This window comes from Micropterus salmoides, unplaced genomic scaffold, assembly GCF_014851395.1.
Source record: "Micropterus salmoides isolate LMB-PRFRI ecotype aquatic unplaced genomic scaffold, ASM1485139v1 Ms_hic_scaffold_16, whole genome shotgun sequence".
NCBI lineage: Eukaryota > Metazoa > Chordata > Actinopteri > Centrarchiformes > Centrarchidae > Micropterus > Micropterus salmoides.
In genome coordinates, this window is record NW_024040707.1 from 14,407,246 (window position 1) to 14,419,528 (window position 12,283).

Consider the following 12,283-nt stretch of genomic DNA (forward strand, 5'->3'; position numbering starts at 1 on the left):
GGCATGTAGGTATTCTTATTAACATGTGCCTATTATGAAATGCAGATAATGGCATACTCTGTATCACATCCACTTTTGATATACACAAAACATTTGTTTTAATGAAGGCACTTTCATTCATCTCAGCAGAACGTCACCCACCGAATGGAGGCAGCTCGTACTCCACCTCCAGAACCACTCGCTCCCCAATGTTCTTCAGCAGGCTAATAATCTCATCGTGGCGAAGCTTTGACAGGTTGATGCCATTCACTGACTTGATGTAGTCTCCTACATTCAGCTGGTCACTCCTGCGGAAAGTCACAGACAGACCATCAAGATCAAACTGTCCCAAGCAAGGGCCCCACACCACCAGGGGCCCAACAAGCCCTATGTTGTTGAATATCAGCATATTTTTAACACCTTAAAACTGCAAACATCTGTAATGTAAGAGATGTGGATCATAGTGGTGGACTCGCAGAGAATCATCAACAACTCTACATTCTCCCAGAGCTTTACTGGACTTTTTAGACACGTTCAGCTCAAAACTTTCACTCTCATCTCTTTAAACTCACTGTGAGGTATACATTGTTTCAGTTAGGTCCAACAGCACATTGATCCAGTCATGACCAAAATGAGACACAACTGTCTAATCTGAAATGAATATTCTGCCTGTTCTGGCAGATCCGCATGATCCCACTGTGTGAAAGAGGCAGGAATGAAAACTGACGCAGTAACAGAACAAGCGCTGTCTAATGTGAGCATTTACACAAGTAATCATAGTAATCACTAACACACAGAGCCAACAGCCAGCAGATGCCGGAGGGGAGGTGGCTGAAAGCGTCTCCTCTTCAGACACTGACAGGAATGATTGTACAAGGGCTCTCTCATATGACAATCTGAGTCAATTAATTAAATAGATTCTGTGCCCTGCTAGCCCCTCTCACCTTTAGGCTACTGCCAATCAGCACTGACAGCGGACAGAGAGAGAGACATCTTAACCAGCAGAGCTGACCGGCCTGTCATCCGGTCCAGTCTCATCACACAATGTCACTGCCAGTCTCTCCCCTGTCGGCCTGAGTGTCCCTCCACCCACTAAATTAGCTATCACTTCCACACATGCATGAACTCAGCTGTGGGAAGACAAGCTGCTTGGAAGAATTAGCACAGTGTCTGTCTTTAAACCTCCTTGGATTTGACAAGCGATGTTTGGCCAAAACATGTTCAGAGGGGCTGTGTCATTCTTAAAAATGTGTGTGTGTGTGTGTGTTTGCGTGTTACACTTCAGTCACACGCTGCTTAATCGTCATGAAACGTGAGTCTGATAGTACATTTCTCTTTCATGTGGTTGATGTTGGGGAAAATTAGCTTAATGTCATTGATGTTGGGGAAAATGTGTTAAATCAAATCTTAATTAAGCAATCTTTGAACTGAAAAACCAAGCTTGCAAAAGAAAATGTAGATCTAAATTTTTATTTATGAACACACTTTACTTACAAATAAGCCCTGTTAGAGTATTACTCTATAGGACGACATCAAGCTGATCTAACACAACGCCTACAGTCCTGCAGTAAGGGCGAGCTAGTGTAACTTTGCAGCACCTGCACGTTTGTGGGAGCAGAATAACAGGTGCGGACAGCTTGGTGTGGTTGCCAGATTTTAACCGCATCACAGAGCAGAGATCTCACCTGGCAGCTAGCCCACCTGGCCGTAGGTTTGACACTCTGGGCTTGCCGTCCTTATCAGACCCTCCGGAGATGGTGAGGCCGAGGCTGCTGCCTTCCCTTTTCATCAGGTCCACTGTGGTCACTCCTCGGCACTCCTCTGCTGACAGACACAGACACAGGCACAGATCCACAGTCAGCATTAGCATCTGCTTGACAGAATCACCCTGGCTGAGAGGCAGCGAAGGACTCCTTTCTTCTTCTTTCTTTCCTGAATCTCTCACAGAAATGCTCTCTGACATGCGACCACATACTTGATTTTCTCACTGTCCTGTTTTTTTCCTTGTTCGTTCAAATCTCTCAGTCTGAGCGAATCTTTGTGACGGGTTCATCAGGAGGAGGAGGATGAGGAGGATGGAGACAGTTTTGTTAACACCACACTAAATGCTGACAATGGAAAGACATTCAATGCATTATTTATAAACGGACACTCATTGAAAATTACCGCAGACTCATCAGGCCGTAAATTGAAATCCAATTGTGTGAACATGAGTTTGACCTGATGGATATGTGGCTTTATGGTGTCATCAGAGGACTCATTCTGTCTTGTGGTCCACATTGTGCTGGGCTGTTAAATCGTTCAATGTGAAGTCTACCAAGTGGGGTTTAGTGCAAATGACAGGTATGCCACACAAGCATTTTTTTCACCTTATCTAAGCATTCAAAACAGTGCACATCAAGCAAAACACAGCAGACACATGGCTCCACATGCACACAGAAGAGAATCTCACTCAAAGTCTTTTTGAGGACCCAGGTAAAGAGATATTTAAATATATAAAGCCAAGTTTGACTGAATTGTACCTGAAAAGCTTCGCCTCTGGGACGAATACGATTGGTCAGTTGCCCCGGACTCCTTGCTCCCCTTTGAGTATGGTCCTTCATCTGAGGAGACAGCAGGGAGGTATGGAAGTGCTGCTATGAGTCAATGTAGTGATTTGTAGTGAAACTCTGCAGCAGAAGGCTTAATGAACACGAACATCATGACAGCTGCACACACTTTAATGCTTTGAACTGCACCCTGGGTAACTTGATGGCTCTGGGAGCGAAACAGCACTTAGCCACCAGCAACGTCCATCCATCAGGCATTAGCTAACTGAGTGATCAGTCTGAACTCAGGACCGTGGAAGGTCACTCAATTTTGTATCCACGACAGTCCTATAAAAGGGTCATGGGTTTAAAATAGCTCTTTTCTGTCTGCAGCAGAGACCCTTGAAAACCATTAAATTAAAAGAACACATTTGCGGTGGGCTTGATGTATGCGACCACTAAAGCATGGGAATTTTCCTGAAAGAACAGCATGCAGTTAATGGACTGTTCGGGCATGGAGAGAAAATCATCATTTTCATGTCATTTGCAGCAGCTGTTACAGAAAGCCGGGGAAATGTTCAATCTGCTCTGCAGGGAAACTGATTTTGTATTTTTATTTTTTTTAACCCACAGTGGGACCTATTTCCGACACAGCGAACGGCTGGCCTCAGATTAGCAGAGCCACTGCCTTGGCCATCTGAACCTGAATGCAGCCATACAAGCATGTCAGCAGTCACAGTGATGAGTAAACTTGACTTGGCAGTTCTCTAATCCTGTCTACTGCAGATTACCTCTTCAGCTGTCCGGCACAGTGACTGAACGTCACATTACAAAGTTTAAAAAGGTGCTGTGCCAAGTCCTGGAGGGGCCATGTTAGAGGCCTTCCTACAGGACTCAAAGCTTCGATATTACACATTACAGAGACTGGTTTTAACACCCCACATTCAGAAACAGTGTATGTTATAAATGTTATAAACAAAGATAAAGATACTGCATGAGGTGAAAGGGACAAGCACATGCTGTTGTTGAAAAAACAATGGACAAACAACCAAGAGTGTATCGCTGCTCTCGTTGCATCCCCCCTCGCTTAGAGACACCTTTGGGACTGTCCACTACTGCAGGATGCACTGCACTTTGTCGGAGGTAGTGAAGTTAACATTTTTGTGGATTTGTTTTGAGATGTATACCTGATCAGAAGTGTTTTCAGTTATTTTTGTTTTTCTACCTCCGATGAAGAGCAGCGCACCTGACTCATCCAATCCAATCCCAAACAGGGTTCTGCATCTGTCAGACGGTCTGAAGGGGATACTACCATTTCAGCAGAGCAACGACGTAGGCTAATCACAGCAGAGTAGGCAGGTTAATCTCATTTATTTATGACCGTATTGTTGAAATGTCAGAGAACACATGATATGTGAGATGGATTTTGAATGTGCAGAAAATTTTTAACATGGGTAAAAAACTTGCTGAAACACAGGAGATAATAAAATGAAATATTTTTTTTATCATTGACGTAAATAGGTGCAACATATGTGCCACATGCACATATAAAGAGGAAACTTCCCCAAACAAAAGACACAAAAGAGAAGGGAACCCTAAATCATGTCTACATGTGTGTTGATGCACCAGGTAAATTTAATGAGCAAAGTTGATCTACAGAACAACACATAAGGCAGTATAGAATGCCTGAGAGCCTTACTGTGTTATACACCATTGTATTTTTATATTTTGAGTTGTCAGCTGCCACCTTAATCTCATGTTTCCATTTAAATAAAGACATTTTCATAATAAAATTGAAAAGGCAGAAATAGGTACAGAAGAATTTACTAGAATGCAGGAAATGAAGTGTTTAAAGCTCAAACCTTTTTGAGGAAGGACCCCCAGACCCCTGCTTCATGTGTGTCTCTCGCCAATGTTGAAATGGAGGCAATAGCCTAAAGGCTGAACCTTAAGTGCCAGATTACCGCCATTTGCAAACAAAATCGTACTTGGAGCCACATCTGCACACACAGACATTGATACACATATTTTTAAATTCGGTGTGACTTACATTTTCACACAGCATATCATTAACTCCGACAATGGGGATGTGAACGTTCATAAATCAGATGCTTCAGGACTTGCCTGGGAATCATCACGTTTTTAAATTTTCTTCAGTGTCAAAGCATTTCAGTGAGAGTTGTCTGTACATGCATGGGCATACTGCGAGAAGAGGAACTACTAACAGCTGATTCAGCATACTTTCAAGGGTGTCAAGCTAAAAAGATAATACAACTATAGACCTAAAAGTCAACTCTTAGCTAACTCACTGAATCCATGGCAACACTTCCTGTTCACATCCCCCCAAATGTAGGATTGTCTACCAAATAGAAGCAAGACAAAAAGAGTTGCATTGGGCCAATCAGTCAATCAAGTTTATTTGTCACATGTAATCATATAAGGCACTGGTACAGTCACAGTGAAATGTAGGCCTTCAAAATATAGTATTTGTGTGTCTCGATTTTGTCTGCAGCTGATTTGTAAAGACTGAACTGGGGGAAGTAAGTGCTCGGAGGGCATCAAACCCACGGCCTTCTCTCCATCCACATCAAGTTTCCACATCTGCCCAAATGAAGATGAGACCTTCAGACAGCTGAGAGGCACGGATCCTTTGTCAGACCTTCTCTGACCTGAAACCTTTGGGGCAGGCCCTGGTCACGAGGAGTAAAGCATAAAAATCAGCCTTCTTGCTGCATGAATCAGACCTTAACTACAGAAATATCGTTACTGGGCTTTGCGTGTCATGGCAATGTATAGAACATACATATGCATAATATGGTATTTCACACTAATTTAAACAAATCCTTGCACAAATATCCGGCCAAGTTGCCGTGAAGCACAAACACACATACACAAAGTGAGTGACACATCACAAACACATTAGTCTGGCCAACAGCCTTGTAACCACGCGGCCTCCTGAGGGCCACTGACAGTCCAGCAGCTGTCATTGCAGTCAAAAGGCAACATTAGCTCTGGGTAATGCAGACCCAATGCTCTGCATATGACTGAATGCTACTGTACCATTAAGCCATCCCCCAGCCATCCTCCTCCAGCTTAAAATAACCTTCATTTACCCTAAGGGCCAGAATTAAGATCAGGATGGAGCTAATTAACAACCCCAACAATGAAACAACTATTGTGAAAAAACAAAACAAATCTCCGCTCTGTTGTCTTTGAATAGGATTTAGTTATTGGCTCAAGGATGAGGTTTGCCAGAGGAGGTGTATCTAAAGGACCTCGGAGCATTGCACGGACTGAAATAAAATTCTGTGCTTCTGCATAAATATGTGGTGAGTTAACTACCTCGTTATTTAATTCAGGGCACTGTATGCCATCCCTCTCACAACCAATCAAAATGTAGGTTAAATATGGGGGCAGCACTGACAATGACAATGAAATCATAATGCTATTTTCAGATGTAAAACTTTATTTTTAAACTGGACACTGCCAGACCCAGTTTACGTGGCTATATCTGCCCCATTTATACTTGGCAGGATGGTATGCACAGCTGATGGTCAAGTTCACTGACATTTAAATCTCTTTGAACCCATCACAACCATAATACATGCATTGTAATGATTCTACACTCCAATCATTGTACATTCAGGCTATATGGATTAAAGATTTACAATTAGAACGAACATTGGGGTGATACCTTTCAGTTGCAGAGGTGACACCTCAGATGAAGTAAGTAAACTGAACCATCCTTCCTGCCACAAATCCTCCACTACAACACACAAGCCCCCCCCCCCGCAAAGATCCAAGTGTGGCGCTCTTACCAATGCTGTTCTTGGTGTCTCTCCTCAGACCACACAGCATGGCTGTAGTTTAGTCAGCGCAGCCACCCTCGAGAAGTAACCTTGCTGATCTGTAGTAGTGGGCAGAGGGCGGAGGTTCCACCTGAGGTAATAAGTAGGAGACCCGAGAGTCTCAGCCGCTCAGATAAAACTGAAACACCATCTTCGTTCCTTAATTTGTTCGCCCTTAGTCCAACATTTTCTTTAACAGTTGTCCCTGTTTGTAAAACCCAGCAAGGAATTGAGCTGCAGAGGAAAAATTTCAGATCCTCAGATGGTCTGTGGTTCCCTTCTCTATTTAAACTTGGTGACAAAAAAGATGTCAGTTAACTGATTCCTCTCAGTCCTCAAAAAATATAAATCTACCAATCTGTTTCTCTATAAAATCCAAAGCAGGGAGAGCAATGGTTCATGTCCTTTTCTTGCCATCTTGCCGTGGTTCCATTTTTTTAGCTAGTCTTACTAATTATTCGTCCTTTTCCAGAGGGTTTATCATCCCCTGCTCATACACTGACATGAGCTCACGCACAACCCTTCCCTCTTGCACAGAGCTAGAGTGAGTGTGTTTGCTCCCTCTCTCTCCCTCTGCCAGAGGGGTTCAGTGAGGCAGGCACACACGATAGTCTTTCCCTCCCCCAGTGCGAGCGCACACACACACACACACACACACACACACACACACACACACTTTATCCATTTCCCACCAAGTCAAACACCCCTCATATGCACATCCTCAAAACCCACCCACACACATACAAACACACTGAGATTAGACATGACAAAACACACACTCCGTACACTCAACTCTCGGTACAATTAACACCACCTGCACATTCATTGTCACACTGAGCCACACTGTCACATTTTTTCTCACATAGAGACTGCTCCCATTTTAGAGTGCTTTTTTCTACACAGTGCATGTATCCCCCCCCACACCACCCCTCTCTCTCTCACACACACACATATATATATACACACACACAAGCACATAATGGAAAATGGATGTGCAAAATTCCTGTGCAGAACAGCTGCCTGTTTGAAGACATGTCTAGCAGTTGAAATGTTAAAAATGCAGTTGTCATGCAACAAGGCTGACTCTACTCCTCATCATGATGTTATCATGTGAAAATAAGCAAATTATGTGCAAATGGAAGCGAAAAAGGGAACATTTGGAATCTAAATTCATTTCTCATTTCCTCTAAAGCCCGCATCTCATGTTTCCCCCTCAGGAGGGTTGAAAGGACTCTCTTCTAATCCAGGGGCCCATTGAGGCCCCTCCACCCAAACACAGAGGGATTAACGGGCCTGCTGACTGACCCGTCGCCACACCTGTCTGACCATTTGTCATGCACACAAGCCTCGGCGGCTGCCACTTCCTGACCCCCACTTCAGCCATCACCATCAACAACAACAAGCGCCCTCCTCCAGCCTCACTGGCAGCCCCTCTGAGCCTCTAGTGCTTATTTGTGTTGGCCATTGTGGACAAACTGGTTCAGAATCAGAATCAGAAATACTTTATTGATCCCCGAAGGGAAATTCTGGTTGTCATCGCTGAGACTTTGCAGGCAAGGAAATAAAGAACCCAACGTACAGCACCAGCAAATTCACAATGTGAAATTAGACCCACTATTCTACAACTGCTTATTTTACAGATGTGCAAAGTGATTACAAACAAACATTTCCATATTTCTACCCGCTGCTGCATTGAGCCCAATTAGTCAGCTGTTCCAGTGGACACAATGCTCTTCGGTGTAGATAATTTCCTCTGAGACTTTTGTCCTTAATACCCCATTTACAATGTGAGCGAGCGTCGTCTTTCAGAGCGAGACTAATTAATTTCCAAAAAGAATAGAGAGAAGCGGAGACAGAGCAGCGTGTTGGACTGATTAAAGCCTCTGAACAGAGCGGCAAGCGTTGATTTGTAATGAAATGTACTCTTTTGCACAGCCTAGATATCAACATAATTATATAGAGTGAGTGATAATGCAATGATTAGATTAAGAGAGCAGACTTTCTGCAGTGACCTTGGCATGCAGTGGCAGGGACTGTCAACCAGACAAGAAACAAAATAAGGCAGAATTTGAAAAGACTGAAAAGGTGCTAAATAATTAAGACTCTCAAGAAGATGAATGACCTGTGGCTACATTCCTTATTTAGTGCTGGTTTGTACATTTCTTCAATGTTTCACCAAAATTATTGTAAAAACAACCCTTCTTAAAACAGCCTACATTTTCATCCTACATAGACAAAGTGAGTATTCTAGGCGGGAGGGATTGAATCTTGAACCTTTTTCCTCTATCAAACTGACCACACTGCCATCTTATGGTGATCGGATCCAGCTGCAAGTGAAAGTCTGAAAAGCAAAATGACTAATTCACTTGACAGCCAGCACAGATCCGTGTGTGACAAAAGAAAGAGCCAGAGGATAAGGATGTCACACTCACTCATGCTTTCGTGTTCACCTTTAAGGTCGGTCAAAAGCCCAGATTTCAAAGAAATGCTCAAGTTTAACAAGCCTGCTGCACACGTACAAACGAGTTAACTGTTTTAAAACTAATTCAGGTAATGTATTTAATGTGATGACTGTTGATTAATTGCAGATAAATTTCTCACTGTCTTGTTCTGCAAATTTAAAGACATCAACTGACCATTTGCCCCAAACATGACATCCGGCGTTACCTTTGGTTCTCCCTCTGATGATGCCCAGTCGACATCTGAGAGAAAAAGAGAACATCCTCCTCTTTCCTCCTGCGGACAGGCTGCCTTTCCTCAGGGAATCTGTCTGAGGGAAAGCGAAGGAGAGCTGCTTGGGAGTGAGGCGCCCCTTTCCAAACACAACCCTTGCTGACATGTTCATTTTCTGACCAGTGACAAGGGGGGGAAAAACAGATTCTGTCCTCGTCCTGACACCCCTCACCATCTCTTAGACAGTGCAGTCTCTGCCTGTCCTGCTGTTTTCATGTTATCCTCCGTCTCTGGAGAACTTCCAGTCCTCTCAGGTGAGCCTTTTCCAAGCCACTGCAGAGACAGGAGCAGGTTTTTAACAGAGGAAAGATTCAGGTCCAACAGTGCGCCTGTTTTTTCTCCAACCGTATCTGGTAATTCACTTCCTTCAGTTCCGAACAGCCACAAGCTGACTGGCTAAATAAATGTTGTGTTTTTGCATCTCTGGCAATGTCAGATTTACAGGAACAGATGGCAGAGGGCTCGGGGCTGTAGGGCACAGCTTGCCTGCCAGAATGCAATGGAAACTTTCTCTGCAGGGAGCCGGCACTGAACATCACAAAACAATATATAATTTGAGCTGGCCATTTGAAGACAATACGCTTTGATACCATTCTATTTAATCTATTGATGTTACAACAATGTGTCAGCTCCGGATTTATCTAAACATGTTGATGCATAATACCAAACTGACTCCTTGCCATTAGTCCAAAACCTGGACTGGAGACTGAGCTGCTGCCTTCTTCACATTTTTCAAGGACTCCCAATAGACATATGGTCTTAAAGAGCAAGTGCATGAATCCATTCCTGACTATCTCTATTCTAACCATATACAGGTGCTGGTCATATAATTAGGATATCATCAAAAAGTTGATTTATTTCATTAACGCCATTCAAAAAGTGAAACTTGTATAATGTATACATTCATTCCACACAGGCTGATATATTTCAAGTGTTCATTCCTTTTAATTTTGATGATTATAACTGACAACTAATGAAAACCCCAAAATCAGTATCTCAGAAAATTAGAATATTGTGAAAAGGTTCAATATTGAAGACACCTGGTGCCACTCTAATCAGCTAATTAACTCAAAACACCTGCAAAGGCCTTTAAATGGTCTCTCAGACTAGTTCTGTAGGCTATACAATCATGGGGAAGACTACTGACTTGACAGCTGTCCGAAAGACGACCACTGACACCTTGCACAAGGAGGGCCAGACACAAAAGGTCATTGCTGAAGAGGCTGGCTGTTCACAGAGCTCTGTGTCCAAACACATTCATAGAGAGGTGAAGGGAAGGAAAAGATGTGGTAGAAAAAAGTGTACAAGCAATAGGGATAACTGCACCCTGGAGAGGATTGTGAAACAAAACCCATTCAAAAATGTGGGGGAGATTCACAAAGAGTGGACTGCAGCTGGAGTCAGTGCTTCAAGAACCACCACGCACAGACGTATGCAAGACATGGGTTTCAGCTGTCGCATTCCTTGTGTCAAGCCACTCTTGAACAAGACACAGAGTCAGAAGCGTCTCGCCCGGGCTAAAGACAAAAAGGTCTAGACTGCTGCTGAGTGATCCAAAGTTATGTTCTCTGATGAAAGTAAATTTTGCATTTCCTTTGGAAATCAAGGTCCCAGAGTCTGGAGGAAGAGAGGAGAGGCACAGAATCCACGTTGCTTGAAGTCCAGTGTATAGTTTCCATAGTCAGTGATGGTTTGGGGTGCCATGTGCCATCTGTTGGTGTTGGTTCACTGTGTTTTCTGAGGTCCAAGGTCAACGCAGCCATCTAACAGGAAGTTTTAGAGCACTTCATGCTTCCTGCTGCTGACCAACTTTATGGAGATGCAGATTTCATTTTCCAAAAGGACTTGGCACCTGCATACAGTAACAAAGCTAAAAGTACATGGTTTAAGGACCATGGTATCCCTGTTCTGAATTGGCCAGCAAACTCGCTTGACCTTAACCCTATAGAAAATCTGAGGTATTGTGAAGAGGAAGATGCGATACGCCAGACCCAACAATGCAGAAGAGCTGAAGGCCACTATCAGAGCAACCTGGGCTCTCATAACACCTGAGCAGTGCCACAGACTGATCGACTCCATGCCACGCCGCATTGCTGCAGTAATTCAGGCAAAAGGAGCCCCAACTAAGTATTGAGTGCTGTACATGCTCATACTTTTCATGTTCATACTTTTCAGTTGGCCAACATTTCTAAAAATCCTTTTTTTTTGTATTGGTCTTAAGTAATGTTCTAATTTTTGGAGATACTGAATTTGTGATTTTCATTAGTTGTCAGTTTTAATCATCACAATTAAATGAAATAAACATTTTAAATATGTCAGTGTGTGTAATGAATATAATATCCAAGTTTCACTTTTTGAATGGAATTACTGAAATAAATCAACTTTTTGATGATATTCTAATTATATGACCAGCACCTGTATAATGTGTTACTCAACATTTACTTAAGACACACAGATGACTCTTACTGACTGAAAGGCAAATAGAAATTGGTTACTGGGTCCTAAGACAACTCACAATTTCAATTTGTCAACCAAGTTTACACATCACGATAAGGTTTACAATTCATGGTGGGCTCTACTCAGCCTGTGAAAGTTGTATAATGTTCTCTCTGGCTGTACTTTAAGTACTACAAAGTGCTAATTGGGTCCCTTAAGAGTGTTGGAATATAATTATTCCTTCAAAACATTTGCTGCATTTTAGTTTAGCTAAGGTGGACCTAATTTCAACTAGATCTGCAATGATAAAATCTGCAAAGTACTGACAGCTGTCAGACAAACACAGTGGAGTAAGAACTACAATATATGCCTCTGAAAGGTTGTGGAGTAGAAGTATAAAGAAATATAGAATGGACATGTACTTGAGTAAATGTACTGCAAACGCCAATCACTTGCAAACTGCAGATACATTTAGTCCCCTTGCATTCCTGGATTGCCAGTATGGTGTTTCTCTTGTAAGTTAAATTATGTCAAAATTGACATGAAGGAACACAAGGGATTTTAGTCAGGTCTAAACAAGTTGCATTATAGTAAATGTAGGCTCCATTGTTTTGGGCATTTGATCCATACTAGGGACCAGAGGTCAGTCCATCTCAGCGCCATCAATTGTGACTATTCTTGCCTCTTGCAAATCCCCAATTAAATGAAACTACAATACCAAACTGCTGGAGCACTATAGGTTACTCTGAGAAAACGGAT

The 12,283-nt window shown here is 42.8% G+C and overlaps 1 protein-coding gene across 2 annotated transcripts in view; it reads right to left on the reverse strand.

Annotated features, from left to right (window-relative positions):
* The window catches only part of grip2a (glutamate receptor interacting protein 2a), a 32,817-nt gene extending 23,473 nt beyond the window's left edge, over nucleotides 1-9,344 (reverse strand). Inside the window, exons 1-4 of one of the 2 annotated variants that reach the window (XM_038722342.1) lie at nucleotides 9,023-9,344; nucleotides 2,502-2,582; nucleotides 1,665-1,803; nucleotides 142-287 (exon numbers count right to left, since the gene is read on the reverse strand). In XM_038722342.1, the coding sequence (XP_038578270.1) occupies nucleotides 142-287; nucleotides 1,665-1,803; nucleotides 2,502-2,582; nucleotides 9,023-9,263 (607 nt within the window). In that variant the 5' untranslated portion in view covers nucleotides 9,264-9,344. The remainder of the gene's footprint in view (nucleotides 1-141; nucleotides 288-1,664; nucleotides 1,804-2,501; nucleotides 2,583-9,022) is intronic. The other variant, XM_038722343.1, reaches the window with a different exon arrangement.
* Nucleotides 9,345-12,283: the final 2,939 nt, after the last annotated feature.